The following is a 19276-nucleotide window of genomic DNA, read 5'->3' on the forward strand; positions in this document are numbered from 1 at the left end:
TCCTGCATATTCTAATCCCAGCCACTAGTTTCAAACTGCCTGCCTTTCCAGACCCAGTGTGCAGCCTAGGGTACTTTGGGCCTCTTGGTGTTTGAAAAAGTTTTGAAGTAGGCAGCGATAAGTAAAAATGGAGATATTACATGCAGACATTCGGATAAAAGACTTTGCTTAGAAAGTCAGAGTGCTGCATGTCCACTGCCGGCTCGAATTGAGTGGTCTTCTCTCCAGGAGAAGCAGTTGCCCTATGCCCAGCTGATCTGCCGGGCCCTCGAGACACCTGAGTGTGTGGCCTCTACAATAGGTAGACACAAAAACAGCCACTCCCAGACATCACAGAGGTGACCCCTCATGACCCCCTGAAAGCTTGAGTCAGACTGAGGGATCCCTCCCAGGAGATCTGGAGTCCTTTATAGCCTAAGTGACCAATCCTTCAAGTAGGCAGGGCCTGGATTGCCTGTGGCAGGAGTCAACACAGAATACCTGTCCGAGTCTCAGGAAGTCTGGCCTCAGTTGGGAGGGACTGGGCAGTCCCCCTGCTGGCTTCTTGCAGAAGTCTTGCTATGCTTGCAGTCCGGGGGTTGCCAGAGTCATTTGAGAGGGCTTGGCTTGAAGAGTGCCTCCATTTCCTGAGGCCTTGACTGCACAGTGGCTCAGCGTAGGTGGACTCAGCGTTTGTCTGTGCTGGCCTCATGGAGCAGCAGACCTTGACCGCACCTCGGAGCCTGTTCAATTTGCTGATGGGTCTTTCCTCTCAACTGTTACCCAGCCCAACCAGGTCAATGTTGTGAAAAGTTTGCCTCCCGAGCACTCTGAGATGTGTCCTTTGGGGAAAGGATGCTTAGGGAACAGCTGGAATGCTTCCAGTGGAAATGAGAGCCCCTGGGCTACTCAGCCTCCTCTGGAAGGCAGGCTCACCCAGACCACTTCCATCCCCACGTCTGACCCAGCAGGGGCTCACTTTAGTGTTCAGGCACTTCCCTGTGCCCCTCACTGGGGAAGAAGCTCTGGAGAGGTGAGGAAAGCTTGTAAGACCGAGGCCAATGGTAGTTGTTCACATCACTTAGGGATTATGAAAAGAAATTAAACTTGAGGTTTCTTTTTTATTTTAAAAAAATCACAAATCCAAAAAATATATCCCAGGGAATTCTGGAGCATTTATGGGGGAACCAGGGTGACAGGAAGCAGCCACCCAAGCAAAGGCCTTTAGGAATCAGGAAGGAGATGGAGCAGAATTAGAGGAGGGTGGGTAGAATGTGGGTAGAGGTCCAGGCTTCTTCAGAGCTTTAAAGAGCAGGGGAATAAGTGAAGAGACCTGTCCCCCTGTGTGCTGCGATGCCATTTTTGTGTGAGTGGAAGTGTGAATTCTGCTTGCTGTAATAGCTGCATAGTGAGTGTCTTCCAACAGCCAGGAGAGGAGCGAGGGCACTCTCTCTAGGCCTCTGCACTCAGTGCTTAGTGTCATGCGCAGTGCTTGGTAGGTACGAGGAACTCACTAATCCATTGGCTCATTCAAAGGCTGTGTGAATGAATCTGGGTTTTAGGAGATGTGGGTACATACAGGTGTATACACACAAGTCTCTGACTTATGCAGAGGAGTTCATTTGGCTCTTTTTTTTTTTTTTTTTTTTTTGATGTACTAGAGATTCAACCCAGAGCCTTCCTATGAAACTATATCCCCAGCTTTTTAAAAATTTTTATTTTGAGACCATGTCTCACTAAGTTGCCCAGACTTGGCTCAAACTTGCTATCTTCCTGCTTCAGCCTCCCAGAGTGCTGGGATTATAAATATGTGCCACTGTGTCCACTTTTAACTTGAGTTTAGTATTAGCATGAAGCCTCAGCGGACACATGGCCTAACACCTCACATTACAGGCTGAGGAAGCAAACATCCTAAGATTAGGATCCTGTGTCCAGCAGAACGCAGAGTAGCAAGGGATGTCTGGTCCCCTGACCAGACTCCCCAAATACTTTCTGGGATCTAAACTGTCTTCCTTGTTAATCCATGCCACAGAGCCCCCTAAGAGCATGCAGTGGTCCTTACCCAGGCTCCAAAGAGGGTCAGCTAAAGAGTTTGGAAAGATCCCAAACCTCAGTGTGTAACTTCTGCCAATTAACTCAGAATCTGGGGAGACAGGGCTGGATGTTAGAACTTTTTACAGCTCCCCCAAGAAATTCTGTTCTGGTTTTGCAAAGTGCAGTCTTCACAGCATCCGCACCTGCGTGAACAGGGACTCTTGTTACAAACACTGACTTCTGTTCTGCCCCTGACCTAAGGAACCAGCATTGCCACCCCTGGGCCCAGATCTCCTGTTGTGACAAACACCTCTGCAGGTTCTCAAGCATAGTGCACTTTGAAAACCACCACTCCAGTGTGCATTTCAAATGTGTGGCCCTGGGAAATGCACACACATATCCTTTGTGTGTCCTGTGGTACCCCCCTCCCAAGAAAAGCAGCTCCCACTTGCCTCAGGCCTGGACTTGAAAGTCCACATTCTCCCTCTTCAGCTCCTGCTAATGAAGACCTAGGCTTTCTTTCCAATCCCTTCGCCAGATGAACTTAATCACTTCCAGGTGCATTTGCCCAGTGCAACCTGAGGCTCTACAGTACCTGTGGGCCTCCCTTTTGCTGGCTTTTAGTCCCTGAGCCCCCCACAGGGCCTGCCCAGACCCCCCCCCCCCACACACATACACACACACACACACACACACACACACACACACACACACACACACACACGGGCTGCCCTGACCCATAGGCCTGGCCTGGCTCTCCGGATCTGAGCCCAAGTGCACCCCCTTAGCTGTAGGCACTGCCTCTACTGCACCTGGCCAGTGGGCTTCCAGGTAAGCTGAGTCTGCTGGAACATCAGCTGCCCAGAGGTATTCTTTCCCAGATACGGCTTCCTGTCTAAGTGGATCTGAATCCAATACAGGGATGGACTCCAAGGAGTAGGAAAATGATGCCTAAAGCCATTTGTACCTTTATCTCCAAGGGGATACAGTCTTCCCCCAACATTCACACCACTGGTCTACCTAGAGACCACTGTGAATTTATGGTTAGAGAAATAGATTCTCAGGTAGTTGCTTTTCCTAGACCAGAGGAAGATCTCTAAAGAAGGGTCTCAGGGAGATTTTAGCTTCCTGTTGAGCTCTGGAGTGTCACCCAGAGATGATAGGTTGTGTCCATTGCTCAGAACCTGGACTTATGGTCGTCTGGTTTACAAACTCCAGGTCCCCAAGTGCCCTATGCCTAGAGAATTGGGAGTCATGGCATTGGCTGAGACTAGACACAGTGAAATGTGTTCAGAACATACCATTCACCAATGATTTGCTGTTGCTTTTTAAATCAGTCTGTTGTACAGTAGAACAGAGGAACTGTGTGTGTGTGTGTGTGTGTGTGTGTGTGTGTGTGTGTGTGTGTGTATGTAGGAGGGGTGGACAGTTAATAATTGTGGATAGTGACAGGGTGCTATTGTGAATAAGCTAACTGGGACTGTCATAGTTCCTATTCCTTCCAGAGAGCTTTTTGGTTGAAAAGTCTAGAAAAGACCCAGGATTACTTAAAAAATTCCTGGACCATATTTAAATCCACATTTGCCTATCTTCTTTTCCTCCTCTATCCTACAATGCCAGCACATGTAAGTTGTCTGTTATGATATCTCTCCCCATCGTGGAAAGAACAATAGAAGTTGGGTGTTGAATTTAAATAAATATTTAATTCTTGAAAATTATCTTATATGTTTTAAAACACTCTTTAAAGCTATTTTTATTCTCTAGAAAGCGCTTATTATAGGTAAATTACGCATTTTACTACCGGAGCATTAGGTTTGCCATTAGTACAAATTTAAGGCACTACAAAGACCAGTAGATAATGTTAATTTCAAATACAGAAACTAAATATATTTTGTGCCTTTTTATTACTCATTTTCTTTTAAGTTTTATTGACTGCTTTTTATCTTAACTATATGTCTTTACATGCTGCAATCATAATGCACTGTAATGGTATTAATATTTTATAGAATCGGTATTTATAGTTCTTTATTTAGGAACAATGCAGTAGGTCTGCAGATATCTGAGCCCGTCTGGAATGGTGCCCTCCAAATAATGATAAATTACTTGTGCAGTATGCCATTTGCTAATTATATCCATGATTTACTGCAGAGCAAGACTTAAATCATTCATTTCAGTCTTGCGTAACAGTGCCATAAAATTTTTAGGTTTAAAAATGGTTTCCATGTGTATAATTTACACAAATTTTAGAGCTATTGTATACACAAAATATTGCAACCACCCATTTGTTACATACTTTGTCTTTTTAAACTTCTACTTTTAATGATCACTGTGGTTGAAATTATTATGCTTAATTTTCATAATCATAGCTTTTAAATCTACAGCCGTTTTCACATGTTAGATAAAGAAAAAGATAGCTAATTGTGTGTAGATAGTATGTCATTCCTGAATAGTCCCAAATGGTACAAAATCATTAAAAAACCTTAAGAGTACAAATTATTCTTCTATTAAAAAACAGTTGTTCTCTAATTATTAGTTTGAGCTGCTTTGTTGCAGAGAACAAATGTTGATCCTTCTACCCTTGTTCTGCACTCTAAAATGAGATAAACACTTTTGCTTTTTCTTATATCAAAATCTTGCAGGTGAGAAACCCTACAAGTGTCCTCACTGCGACTATGCCGGCACCCAGTCAGCATCCTTAAAATACCACTTGGAACGACACCACCGTGAGCGACAGAATGGAGCTGGACCACTGTCTGGACAGCCCCCAAGCCAAGACCACAAGGATGAGATGTCTGGCAAAGCCTCCTTGTTTATCAGGCCAGATATTCTGAGGGGGGCCTTCAAAGGTCTCCCCGGAATTGACTTCAGAGGTGGCCCTGCCTCTCAGCAGTGGACATCGGGAGTGCTGTCCTCTGGAGATCATTCTGGGCAGGCCACCGGTATGTCTTCTGATGCTCCTCCAGATGCCCTAAAAGGGGCCGACCTTCCTTCCAAAAGCGCCCACTTCTCTGAGATTGGAAGAGCTTATCAAAGCATCATGAGCAATGGTGTGAATTTCCAAGGGTCCTTGCAAGCGTTCATGGACAGTTTTGTCCTTAGCTCCTTGAAGAAGAAGGACATGAAGGACAAAGCCCTGTTGGATCCCCTCTCCATGAAAGTCCACGGAGCAGAAGGCAGTGAGGAGAAATCCAGTGGTAAGTCTTCCCAGAGGAAGTCTGAGAAATCTCAGTACGAGCCTCTAGACTTGTCTGTGCGGCCAGATGCTGCCTCCCTCCCAGGCTCCTCGGTGACAGTCCAAGACAGCATCACGTGGCACGGCTGCTTGTTTTGTGCTTTCACAACATCCTCCATGGAGCTCATGGCCCTTCATCTCCAGGCCAACCACCTGGGCAAAGCAAAACGCAAAGATAATGCCACTGGAGGGACAGTCAACTGCAAAGAGCAGGTGCGGGAGGCCGGTAAGATGGCCCTGCTGACCTCGGTACAATCAAACAAAGAGATGGGCCTTTCCAGTACGATGGGCTCACTAGACTCTGTGTCAGAGAAGATGGCCCAAGGACAGGCCAAAGAGACTCTAGGGGACCAGAAGAGTGGCCCGTGGCCCAGCCATGTGGACCCTTCATTTTGTAACTTCCCACCTGACTTCTACAAGCAGTTTGGTGTTTACCCGGGCATGGTTGGCTCAGGGGCCTCCAGTTCCTGCCCCAACAAGGATCCTGATGGGAAAGCCCACCTGGAAGATGATGCCCCAATCCTGATCCCCGAAACCACAAGTAAGAGCACTGCTGATGACCTCTCAGACATCGCCTCCTCCGAGGACATGGATTCCTCCAAGGGAGAGAACAATGATGAAGAAGATCTGGAGACTGAAGCAGAAATGATGAGCAGCAAGCCTCTGCCTGCCCTCAGCAAGGACAGCAGCAGCGATGGCGGGGACAGCCTGTTGCCCACTGGCACCCCTCAGCCGGTCCAGGGACTCATCTCACCCTTAGCCCCAGCATCGGAGAAGCAGTGGCACAGCCCAGGCCTCCTTCCTGCCCAGGACCCCTCCGGGGGCCTGCCCAAGCCAGAGCGGGGGCCCATGGGCCTAGAGAAACCGCTGAACATGCTGTCGGTCCTCAGGGCCTATAGCGCCGATGGCTTAGCAGCCTTTAACGGACTTGCAAGTAGCACAGCGAATTCTGGATGTATCAAGAGGCCAGACTTGTGTGGTAAGTTTTAGAATCCTCTTCCTTTAGTTCATTTCCCAAAACATCAGTGCTAAATGATGCATTAAAAAAATGAGGTAGACTTATGCATTAGCAAATTTCAAAGGAAACTTAAAAAAGAAAAAAAAAAACCAACGCTGTATATGCAGTGTAGACAATCATACAAGTCAATTTCACTTAGAAGTTTTAAAACTCATACTTTTATATTCTAATCTACATTATAACACTCTCAAAGGCCTGTACAGATGGCATGGAAAAGGGGGTGGCAAAGGGAGTGGCATCTCAAACTTCTCCTACTTTCCATCCATACATTGAGGAGGGGAAGAAAAACTACTTTCAAAACAAGAAACAAAAAGAGAGATGGTAACTTGCAAACTTTTCAGTATTTTCAACTCATGCAAAAAATGCCTAAAAACAGCTCTTTACTGCTTTCCTAAGCCAAATTTGCTTTCTAAAACTTTTCTTTTATTGACTTAGAGGATACTAAACCATATCACACTAACAACAGTGTAGGAAGAAAATGACCCTCTGTCCAAATAGGAAGATGCTTTTGGGTGTTTGTTGATTGATCTTTAGACATACCAAATGGTAGTTACCGTGACTGTTGCCTTTTGTGTGTCTGTCCCATCACCTGTCTGTCTGTCTTTCTAACAGGAAATGTACATGCTGAAGTCTCTGATAAGCAGTGTTGTGACCCTATGTGTCTTGGATTTATGCTTGTCTGACCTTGTAGCAAATTGATACTCCTTTATGGTTACCCCAAAGTCATTCCAGATTTGAAAATATAACCCTAAATTCAAAGCTTAAAATCAGATGCAGGGAATGTTGGGGTGGGGGCAGGGAGGATCAATCTCATTTTCTTGGTACCCAGATGTCCATCTGAAAGCTTGACTCTAAAGGAAAGCTCAGTGTTTATTCCCAGTGAAACCAACCGCAAATATTCCCACTAGAGATAAATGACCATTTCCATCTTTAATTTATGAACGATTTATAGTTTTATTTCATCTGAAGAAGGAAGGGAGAAAAGAAGGAAGGAAAAGAAGGAAGGAAGAAAGGAAGGAAGGAAGAGGGGAGGGAGGGCAGAGAGACAAGGGAGGGAGGGGACATGGAAGGGAATATTTTTGAATCTCAGCATCCTGATATTTCTTTTAGCACAGAGCAGAATTCCAGAAGCTAAACTCTGGGTCCATAATTTAAATTGATGTATTTCATTTTCCCTCTCCTTTCCTAATTCACTAAGAACTGGATCAAGCAGTTGGAAATATTTTTTGAATTGTCAAAAATCACTAAATGGATTTCTGACAGCTCAAAAAAATATTGACAGTTTCTTATGCTGAATGATTCACAAGGCCCTATTAACCAGTACCCCCGGATCTATTTTTAGCCATATCCAATTCATTACTTTTGAAGCTGTTAAAAACAGTATTTAAAAGAAGAAGAAAAGGACTTTATGTCAGTCCAATTTATTTTCCCTTTTCTTCTGGGGGAGCAAAAATGTACATCTTTTCTCATTTGTTGTTTTAAGTTTATGGTTGGAATGGTTGCTTTTTTATTGTTGTTTGGGGAGTTTTTTTTAAAGTCTATTTTCAGTTCTTTTAACTACCTAGTAGGACCATAGTTTCTGCCAGGAATCCATGCATCAGAAAAGATCAAAATCTGGCATATGCATAGGCTCATTATTATTGAAATGAGCTCGTATTACCCCTATTAATGTTCCACCTTCCTATCAATGCTGAAGAAGGCTCCCTGCCTTGAGGCAGCAGGGTAGAAGAGAAAGCAGCACAGGAAACATGCTTGGTCTGGTGAGCTCTTACCTCTGAGCTGCGTGCTCTTAGGCACGTCTCACCCCTCCCGAACAGCAGCTCTCAACACACCCTGTGCTCCCTATGCAAAGAACTTTGCTTAGTCAACCTCCCAAACGCTGCGCACCTGACCCTGGGATGCAGCCTCCCTCTTTCAAATTAGCTGAAGAATCTCAGACCAGCCAGGATAGAAGGCTTACTGTTTGCTTCCCCAGGAGAGGGTCCAGGTCCCCCTATTCTAAATGGCAAAGGAACCCTGGCCATAGACCACCTGTGTTAGAGAATATGGGTTTTGCATTTCACTTGGCCTCTTTTCTTCTGCATCTTTCTGCTGTAGTTTGGAAGCAGGCAGGGAAGGTCCTTCCCTGTCCTTCACATTTTCTTAGGGTGGAAGACACTGTGCTCTTGGACAGGATGGGCCGAACCCTGTCCAGTACTCATTTCCCTACTCCATATCTGGGTCCCCGTAATTGCAACCTTTTCATGTTCTTACTGTGATAGTGGGGTCCCAGGACTCCAGAAGGCCAGACACAGTCATCTTTGCTAATAGTTAACATCTCAGAGGAAAACTTAAATACCCCAAGTTATGAAATCCCCCTCAAAGAGCCTAGTTTACTCTCTTGGTAGCATTACACAAAGCACAAGTGACAGTTGTAAGCTTCAAATCCTCACTGGCTTCACTTTGCAAGGGTGGAAATGATATTGGCACAAAGAATAAAATATTTCTATCATGCATTCCCTCTTCTCTCCTCCATTTAAAGTACATATAGGTTTTCAAGTTTGTTCACCAGTTTGACAGCTTGTCTTCCCCCAAAAGTTGTATTTTGCCAAACTAAGAGTTTTTCCTGCTCCTCCTCCCCCTCCTCCCCATCCTCCTCCTTCTTCTTCCCCTTCCCCTCCCTCTTCTCCTCTCATCTCAGATCTTCCTCTTCTTCTTTCTTCTTTCTTCCTTCTTTTCTTTCTTTCTTCCTTCCTTTCTTTCTTTGTTTCTTTCTCTTTCTCTCTTTCTCTCTTTCTCTCCTTCTCCTTCTCCTTCTCCTTCTTCTCCTTCTTCTCCTTCTTCTCCTTCTTCTCCTTCTTCTCATCTCAGATAGAGTTTGGAGTCTGTTTCTTGTCTGGATGCAAGCTCAGACCTTCATTTAGATTTCGCAAGAAACAGGGGGAAGAATTTATGTCCCTCTGCTTAAGGAAGAAAAATATTTGAAGAAATGTAAATAAAATCCTTGTTCTAATCAGGTAGACCTCTTGGGTCCGAGGAGCTCCTGTTGTACCTGCTGGTGAGCTCAAGGATATGGCTTCTCAACCTAAATCTGTGGGTGATTCTTGTGTTGGGAGGATGTAGTCTCAGGCACTTCCTTAAGCACTGCCTCTCTGCTTCCTAACTTGTAGACCTAGGGTCCTGGCCAATGTGCATTGCCTGTTCATATCCAGTGCATTTTAAACTCCAGTGCAGAAGAGAGAGCCAACGTGGAAGAGGCTGTCTTAGCTTGGTGATTAGGGAGAGTTCTGTAGCCTAGGCCAGTACTGGAGCATGAATTTCCAAAAGATCTTCCCACAGAAGGTAGCACATTAGCATATGAGGAGCATGTGACAGAGGATCCCAAGAAAGAAATCGAGCCATCATGGATTAAACTGAAGGACAAGTATTGTTGCAATTAGATTGGGCAGGTCCCAGGATGGGTCTGACCCTTTTACATGAAATCCTGCTGTCATCCAGACCTCAGCTTCCTGGGGTGACTTCCAGGCTCCAGGCATAGTCCTCATTTCTGTACTCTGTTAAAAAAAATGATGAAAAAGGGCACTGCAGTGCCATCAGAGAACTTGGCTGTGCCCTTGGCTTTGTTGGAATGATTTTGACCTTGGGTTTGCAAGGAGACAGGCTCCACAGGCTCTGCATGGTATAGCAACATTTACACCCACTGACTGGGAGAGACAGATGAGCCCCTGTTCCAGTCTGAGAAACAAAGATGGACATGTTGGTCAGCAGATAGCTTAGAGGTCCAAGTGAGTATAAAAGGCACAAGTTTTACTGTGCCTGCAGTCAGTACAAAGGCCAGTCTGCAAAGCATCTTGTACTGGCTACATGGAAAGAGTAAAGACCATGTTCCGCCCCAGACCTGGTGCAAGTGAAAAGCAAACCGCTCACCCTTTCTCCTTGCTTTTTGAAACTGAGACAGATGGCCAGGGTGTGGAATTGCTGTGTTGGGTTTCATAAGCAGGTTTTGCTCTGTGTCCTTTGGTGAGCCTCCAGGGGTAGGATTGATGGGGAAAAATTTGTCAGATTAAGAGAAAGGCAGGGAGGGAGAAAAGCACAATTCCTTTTCCCCGAGATGCTCTGTCCTGGAGTTACCCGGCAACTCCAGAAAGCCCAGCAGAGCAAGGGAACTTTATCAGCGTGTGATCGTGGGCATTATGTCCTGTATGCAGTGGCTGCAGGCCAAGTGGGAGGACCACTGAGAGGGCAAGGCCATCAACAGGAACCCTACCAAGAGTTCCGATTTTTTATCCTCAGAAGCTGGTTCCCTAACCCAAATTCTGCCTGTGATAGTGCAATAAGGGTCCTCTGGGCTTCTGCAGCAGTGAGAAAATTGAGAACCTCCCTCCTCACAAAAAGATAAGGCCCAGTGAATTCTCTTCACTAAAAATAAGTGATGGGATGAACCAAGATAACTAAACTAAACTCTTAAAATGTGACTTTTGTCCTCCTATGATTTCTAGCGTAGAAGGTCTGAACACACTCCCCCTTTTCCCAGCTGCACAATGTAAAACAGAGGGCACAACCAATGCTTTCTTAAAGAGCCAGAGGGTAAATATTTTAGGCTTGAATGCCATGTAGTCTATGTGCTCCTCAGCTCTGGCTCATAGCACCAAAGCAGCCATAGACAACAAGCAATCGAAGGGGTGTGGCTGTGTTCCAATAAAACTGCATGAACTCAAACAGTGGGCAGGCTAAAATTGGCCCATGGGTCATAGCTTGCCTGCTGTAGTTTAAAGAAGATGTGTTCCTGTGGTCCTCCCTAGTACAGAGATGCCGAAGCTGTTCCCTGTTGTTGCCTTGGATGGTGAGACCACACAGAAGACCTGTGCAACGATGGGGCTTCGGCTAAGGCTGTGTAATACCAAAGACACTTTCCAGAGACAGAGGACCTGTAGACCCACATGGGCCCAGGGTACCTGTGTCTGGAAGGCCACATGTCTCTGCATGCATGAAAGACTTCTAGGAGAACACTCGATCCACAGCCACCCCACCACCATCACCACCAGTAGTTGGCACACACAAAAACAGAAGACCACATAGCTCCATCTGGGCTTTGTAAAGCTTACTTCCTCACAGATGGACAGAAGTGTGGGAATGAAACAAGTTGACAGACTTCAATAAGAGCTTCGGAGCTTCGGTCAGTGTTTCCAGGTTGAGTTTTGTTTCCGCTGCAGAGGTGCCTACCTGTGGCTGTTGGAGGAAATGATGCCCACATCCAAACATCTTTTAGTTGTGCTGGTTCCATTAGCATGGGATAAGCGCAAATCTTACTTTCCATCAGTATTCTAGAAGCCGATTTGCTTCCCTCATGTCTCCTGTGCCACATTGTTCGTAGCTGTTTCTTGGATCATTGGAAAGTACACTTTGAAGATCATTCTGGCAATTTCATGACGATGTCTCATCCCAATAGTCACACCACTTCATTTTCTACTCAGTTCTATTCCTGATAGAAGCCAAGTGCTTAGGGGCAGGAAATAAGTCTTTGAGAAATAGCAAAGGTCTGTGGTCAGTTAGAGAGACTCCCAAGGGAGCCCTGGCTGAGGGATGTGAGATACTGTCAGAATGCAGCACATGCATGTGTAGACACCATGAGCACAGGCCAGAGTGCACTGTCCATGGCACTTGGTACATTTTCAGTTTTGTAGAACAATCAAAGTTGTAGCCCTGGATCCAGTGTGTTCTAATGAAGAAAGGGTTAAAATAGAAAAATGACCCTGGAAGAGACCACAAAATCCCAGTCTCACAAGCATGTGGGACCCATGCTAAGTCCAGCCAACCCCAGGGAAAGGAAAGCAGTTAACCTGAGAGTGTGGACAACCGGCGGCGGGGGGGGGGTCTCTATTATTATCTATCTTGCTTTATTTAAAACCAAGTGAGCAATTCGTCTCTTCTGTGAGCTGATTCTTACATGGACTGGCCTGAAAGACTGGGTAAAGTGCATTTTTGCCCTTTCTCCCTTTGGTCATGTACAGGTTACCCAGTGGCATCCATGGTTGTGCCTGCTCCCAGTCCTAGTGAGAGTAAGTTCTGACATTAGCCCCCAGCAGGGAGGATGGCTTGGCCTGCCATGAAGTCAAAGTGCAGAACTTTGAAATTTCATGCACACCCTCACCCCATTCTGCCTGCTCTGTCTCTTCTTGCTGCCTTCCAGCTAGCTGCAGAGCTTTTACCTTTGACTCTGACAGAACAGACCTTAGGTGGTGTCCTCTAGGATCTCTGCGGAAATCAGCACCTCTCTCTCTCCTCTTCCCTCATCCAGAGCTGTGCTCTGCACACCACTTTTGACAAAGAGGCGGCCTCTTTGGATGGCAGCCCTTTCCAAAATCTTTTGGCTTTCTTCTCCTTCTCCTTTTCCCAGTCTCTCTTTTTAAATGAAATGGGAATGCCACTGATGTGATGTCACTTGCACTGCGGGATGACAGAACTGTTGTGTGAATACCATTGAATTTGCCAAATGGTCCACTCGTCATTTCAGAACAAACAAATGGATGGTGTCTGTATGTCGGCAAACACTGGTGACATTTAGCCTTGTTTATGTTCCTTTCCTTTTGCTGCATATTTTTGGCTCCAAAAGCTACTGTCTGAATCAACAGTGCCTCTGAAGCAGGAGAAAAGTCTTGTAGTGTTAATGTCGGTTGTTGTGTCCATATTCTCCTTGGATCACATGATGCCTACTGCCCAGAATCAAGTCTGAGAGACAGGAGAGAGCAACCAAGCTCTTTGGTTCAAAATATGCATATGTATTTATTATTTTTTCCTGGTAATGCCTTCATATTGGGGGAGGGAGGAAGAGAATTTTGAGAGAAGAGAGTGTTGTCAGAACAGATACTCAGGTCCCCGGAGAAATGCAAATTCTCCAGTACCAGGCACCACCATCTAAATTAGAAGTTGTGTGGCTTCATGGATGTCTTATGTTGGATGCAGGCAGATTCCCTGGGTTTAAGCTTTGGCTCCTACCTCCTGAGGCTGCTGAATGGAGGTGAGGGTAGGAACGGACAGGATCTAGATTCAGGCCACATGTTAGCAGCTGAGAGAATCAGGTTCTTTCTTCCTTTTTTTCCTTCTCAGATGTGTGCACAGCCCAGGTTTCAAATAAGTAGTAATTATCTCCTATTACTTAGTGCTGATCAACAGCACCTCTACGTCTAATTGCCAACCTGCTCTAATCATGTAGACTATTCTTGCATTTGCCAGAGACGGAAGGACCAAATGTTATAAATATTGCTTTATTGTCATTATTCTATTAAACAATTAGGAGATGTGGCCCTGCCCTAGTTTTCAAATGCCTCTAGCCCATGTGGTTTCTGGATTGTTTAACGAATCTGCAATTTTCTTGCAGGTAAGTGACCCCCCTGTCCTAGTCGGTCTATCTGGACTTGCCCTTGTCTGTTCGTGCTCTTCGGTGGTTATCTGAAGCTTTTAATCGTGTAAAATCAAGAGAAGAATGTATACACATATGTGTGTTGAATAAATAATTACTATTGGCATAGGTATGTGTATACACACGGCACACCAACCTACAGTATATATAGCAAAGAATCAGGGAGGCTAAAAATATTGCCCCATATGTTCCACTATTAGTCATGGATTGTGTAGACTTCCTAACTTGTACGGGAGAGAAAATTCCCTCCGAGTCATAAATCCTGAGTGACAAATGCTGGTGGATGGATGGCAGGTCCCTTCACTTATAAAACACCTGGCTGGGGGTCTGTACTACCAGCTCACCTGAGTTTATAAAGGGGGGCCCCCCGTGGTGGTCTTGTGGGCATTACCACTTGTGTCTGATTGTCCTGTATTTTGTAACACTTTTAGAAGAATACAGAAAAGTGCAGTAATTATCTTTCTCCATAGTATTTAAGCAGAAACATTGCTAGTTTAATATTGTGTCAGGTCGTCGTATTAACCAGGAACAGATGACAGTAAAATTCCAGCGAACAGCACCTTGACATTCACAACTTAAAAAAAAAAAATGGTGATTGAAGCAAAATGTGTAAACTTGTACTGGGTTATCATGTGCTTTGGAATAGAGTATTGTTGAAGTAATTAGAAGATATATTAAGGTGTTCCTGGTAATGAAGGCATGTAAGTTATCATAATTGTAGCTTTCTGAATAAGTGTCAAACTATATCTTTAAGTGTGCTGTATGCTGAGTTACAAGTTAGGTCATTTATGAATGGAATGTAAAACAATACTAAAAATGCTTCAATAACTTATCTTGGTATTGCTAATAAAAAAAAAGCTGTGAAACATTAGTGCAGTTTTGAGTCATTATGTTAATTCATTCCACAACACCCCCCTCACCCCTTGACATTCTTCTCTCTGTCAGAAGCCATGACAGGACATTCAGGGAATGATTGGTACATTTTTTCCATGTTTGGGTGGGCCCTGTAAGTAACAATTCGTAACCATGCAAACATGGGAAAGGTTTTTCTGTTTGAGTGGGATGGCTGGGGGGTGGAGGAGAGTCAGAGGAAGTGTCCCATATTTCAATACTACTAGTGACCTTTAGGTGCCTGAAGCTCACAACCACAAGACCTTTGCCATAGGGGAGGGATTGGGCATAGGGCCTGCCAGCCACCGTACCTGCTGATTGTAGAATAAACTGCTCACACCCAACTTCTGGGCAGCAAACCTTAACATTTTCATTTCATCCTGGGAAGGGTAGTTTCTTTTGTGGGAAGATCCTCAGAATTGGTGGAGTTTGGGAACATTTTTGTTCTACTCAGATTTTTGTGGTTGTGCCTGTATACATACATTGTAACAGGCTTTTCCCTGTTCTTCCTCTGACCTTGCTCCTCATGGGAAGGGGTACAGAAAGGAAGGAAATTGCATTCTGTTTGTGTCACCTGGTTTTGTTGTCCACAAGCCATACTTTTGGATCCTGCCCTTCCAACAGTGTCTCCAAGCTTCTTTGCTTGGGTATATTCTGTAAACTTCTAAATTCTGTGTATATCTTTGCTCCTTGTTGAACTAGCCCTGGGGGGGCGGGGCATAAAAGCTGAATCCCCAAGTCCATCATTCAGACCCTGTCTTAGTCACGTCCTTGTTGCTGAGATACAATACCGGAGTTTATTTTGGCTCACAGTTCTTAAAGGATTCAGTCCATAACTGGCTGGCTTCACAGCAGGAAGGGAATGGTGGAAGCGTCTGGCAGAAGAAAGCTGCTCATATCATGGTGGCCAGGAAGCAGAGAGAGAGAAGTGAGGGGCCAGAAAAGAAAATATCATGCCCCATCTTTGGACCAGGCCTCACCTCCTATCAGCAACACATTTAGCTATAGATTTTTCAGTGGATTAATCCACTGATGAGTATAGCATCTTCATGATCCAGACATCTTCCAACAACCCAACTTCTGAACACATAATCCTTTTGGGGGAAATTCTAGATCCAAAACATACCGTAACCCCAATAAACAAAGTGTTAATGACAGAATGAAGCCCAGAAATGTTTATTGGAACAACAGGGGCCTTGGCAGCGAGACAGTTGCATCACCTTGACTGATTGAAACATTCTCTCCAGTATTTCTCATTAAAACTCAAGTCATTCTGACCCCAAGTGACGCAGTACAGCCTTAGTCTGTCTCTTATTTGGGGAAAGAGATGAAAAATGAGAAATTCAAAACTGAGAAGATGTGATAGAAGCCTCAAATGGAAACTGTAGATTATAAAGAAGGTGTCTTGCCTTCCTAGAGTTCGGTGCCCTAGACCATTACCAAGTGTCATGCAAGCAAAGCTGAGCACAGGCACAATGGGTTCTCGCAGGAAATGATTCAAGTGGTTCTCAAATGCCTGGGGAAGGCAAAGTGAAGAGACCCTCACCTAGGGGCACCAAGTCCACATGACTGCATTTGGCAGAGCCAATTTCTACCAGTGTGCAAGCTGAGTTTGCACAAAAAGAGGGACTCCCAGAGAATTCGTTCTTCATTTCTGATGTCACCCAAGTCTAGGGAACCACCCCAAGGGAAGTGGGGTACAAAAGAGAGCCAATTCATCGAAGCCTTTTTTCTGGGATGCCTCTGTTTGGGGTTAAGACCATTGTCCCCGATGTTGTTCATCATTTACAGACACTCTGCACACGCTCTAGAACTCTTGCTGCACCATTGTACCTGCTGACTTGGAGAGTCAGGATGGGGCCCAGAGGGGCTCTGCTGCACTGAGGAGCAAAGCTTGGGCGTGGGATGAGGGTATGTACAGCAGGGAGGAAGGGGCTGAGGAAGGGAACACATCACCCAGCCCCTTGCATTGACATTTGGGAAGGCTCCCTGGAGCCCCATAGCCAGGCATTTGCTGTTCTTTTTTCTTCCTTCCACAAAGGCCCAAACTCCCTATCAGGGTCTGTAAGCTGGAGGACTGGGTAGCATTTCTGCTCCCAAAGCAGGGGTTATTTCCTGTTTCTCTCCCCAGTGGTAACTTCTCAAGCTTCTAAGAGACCTTTGTGGATTCTCATTCTCCCATTTTTATAAACCCAGCCCCGGCCTCCCCCATTTCTCATTTCAGGGTACACACATCACCATGCCTTATGTTCCCCTTACACCCCCCCCCCCGCTTCCCACAACCCCCTTCTCACCAGCTCAGTGTTCTTGGGAACATCCTGCCTGCTGTCTATGAGGGAGCTGGGTAGATTCAGGACTCTGGAATGAGCTTTATTTCACAGCTGTGCCTGGGGCTGGAAACTGTTTCCTTCAATTTCCTCTGTCCCTCTTACCCCCAAACTCTCACCCAACATGTATGAAGTTCTAACCAGCTTCACCTGTCTGGAGTCAGACTTGGGGTAAACTCAAGCGTCACCTATTAGAGCTGCCCTTGCCTTGCAATGTTAGACCCTTCCCAACATGGATGGCTCACTGGTCTGCGGTATGTAAGAGACTCCCAGAGTCCCCACATACAGAGCGGGGTTAACTGGAGGTGTTGGTGGCATAATATGCCATAATATGCAAGAGGCCAAAGAAGAGTAAAGTGCTTTGTGATGAAAGAGTCTCCAAGTCTATTTCTTGTTACACTTATTTGGAAGTGTATTTGCTTTAATGAAATTTAGGCAATTGGCAAGGGAGAACCTAAACTTTGGGACATGATTATTGCATATGTATAGTCTCTTTTTCTCCAAGAAACTTTACAATGATTAAATTACATTTCTAAATACATAGTGGCACTTTGGCAATACTATCTGTGCATGAGCAGATTCTGCCTCTTGAGCAAACAATGTGCATTTTCAAGTTTAAAGTTGGGGAACTTTGCACAGCTATTTCATTAGCAAAAATATCCATTCGTGCACCTAGACATGGGCTGGCTTCATGAGGAGTTTGTCTTTCATGTTCTTTGTAGAGTTGTCTAGACACACCCATTTAATGGTAACCCACTGCTCACAAGGTTAAGTTTCCCTTTTGAACTTCTGCTGTTGTCAAATTAACATAATATGCTCTCAGTTATCCACAGAAAAGGAGAAAGGCAACCAAGCGAGAAGAGCAAATTTGTGATTAATTTACCAAATTATTGCTTTTTTTATATGATGGACAAGTGGGTTTTCTGTTGAGTGTCCAGTGTTTTGTATGTCCTGGGGGAAGAGCTGGGCTGACCACAAGGACAGGCCACCTGAGATATGGGGAAGGGCTGGAGATGGGCCTGTGGCTGGGAGGCAGAGTGGCCTCTGTGGGTGGGTAATTAGGGGGTCCAGATTATGCTGAGCTCTTTTTGTCAAGGAGAAGAGCCATTAATATTTTCAGTCCTCTAAGATTAGCTTGGTGACATGGTTAGGGTCACCTCAAGTCAGATCCTTAAAAAGCCTGGGTTCAAGCAATTGATGTTGGAGGCAATTCCCAGAAGCATGAGTGAGGAGACCAGCAAGGGAAATAGAGGTGCGTTCATGAGAGGGTCAACACGCAGTGGACTGGAGATTTATCCTTTCTGGGAATCTGTGGGCCGCTCCCCTTAGAACTCTTCCAAAGGCTGAAGAAGTTGGGCTGTTTACCACCAGTTCTGCATGCCACATTAGAGAGCCACTCCACCTCACCTGATGGCCAAGCATCCTTCTCTTCATCACAGAAAGTCCTCAGATAAAGAGAAACAAAAGGCCATTGATTGGCATGGTACCACAAGGGAAGGGTGTGCTATCAATAGTAACTCTAAAAGTGGAGGGAACCCAACACCTGAAACATTGGGCTGCATTTTAGAAGGTCATAGACCTGCCAGAGTCAAGGATGACACCAGATATGTGTATTCCATGGACACTGTGGGGTGGGAACTTCAGGTTTTTGATGATGAAAAGTATGCAACCTTCTAACTTGGCGATGGGCTTTGAGAAAAGGGATGGAGGACCAGCCTGGGTTCAGCTCACTTCTCCTCTTTGTGCATAATCTACTAGTGAAAGGAGGGGCAGCCTGGATGTCCTCTTATGACTCAGGTAGATCTCAGATTTTGTGACCTCATGACCTCCTCTAGCCTTGACTTTTCAGCAACCTTCTGGACCCAGTCCTAGCATCCTCGTGAACACTCACTCCAGCAGGCCCAAGATGTGGGCACCTTGCTGATGTCTCCATGACACATGACACACAGGGTCTCAGTGTGAGTGAGACCTTTTGCCATTATGGGGCACAGGCATGGCAATACTTGGAGATGTGTTTATTAAATCTTAGGAAGACCACTGAGGAATTTCTCCATAAATTCTGGAAATTGGTCAAAATGGAAAAAAAGTGGGGTACAGTGGTGCATACATGTAATCCCTGCACTCTAAGAGGCTGAGGCAAGAGAATCTCAATTTTGAGTCCAGACTGGCCAATTTAGCGACTCAGTGAGACCCTATCTCAAAATAAAAATTTAAAAAGTATGAAAAAGGGCTAGGGATATAGCTTAGTGCAAAGGCCCCAGTACTGCCAAAAGAAGAAATGAGGGAGTCAGTGAAACTGGATTTCTGACTTCAACTTCATGGAAGATCAAGAAAAGGGTGATTATTTGACAACTTTTTTTTTCTTTTCCAACCTCTGTGGTCACCACCGAGCTTGA

The 19276-nt window shown here is 45.3% G+C and overlaps 1 protein-coding gene across 9 annotated transcripts in view; it reads left to right on the forward strand.

Annotated features, from left to right (window-relative positions):
- The window catches only part of Znf536 (zinc finger protein 536), a 439199-nt gene that overhangs the window by 282318 nt on the left and 137605 nt on the right, over positions 1–19276 (forward strand). For 6 of the 9 annotated variants that reach the window (XM_087191003.1, XM_087191007.1, XM_087191006.1 and 3 more), the window contains one exon: positions 4653–6224. In XM_087191003.1, the coding sequence (XP_087047129.1) occupies positions 4653–6224 (1572 nt within the window). Of the gene's footprint in view, positions 1–4652; positions 6236–13620; positions 14534–19276 lie in introns of those variants that run through there. The other 3 variants (XM_087191008.1, XM_087191010.1, XM_087191009.1) reach the window with 2 other exon arrangements.

The sequence above is a fragment of the Heterocephalus glaber genome, unplaced genomic scaffold, assembly GCF_053883595.1.
Source record: "Heterocephalus glaber isolate CG9 unplaced genomic scaffold, H.glaber_assembly_v1.0 deba00001561, whole genome shotgun sequence".
Classification (NCBI taxonomy): Eukaryota; Metazoa; Chordata; class Mammalia; order Rodentia; family Bathyergidae; genus Heterocephalus; species Heterocephalus glaber.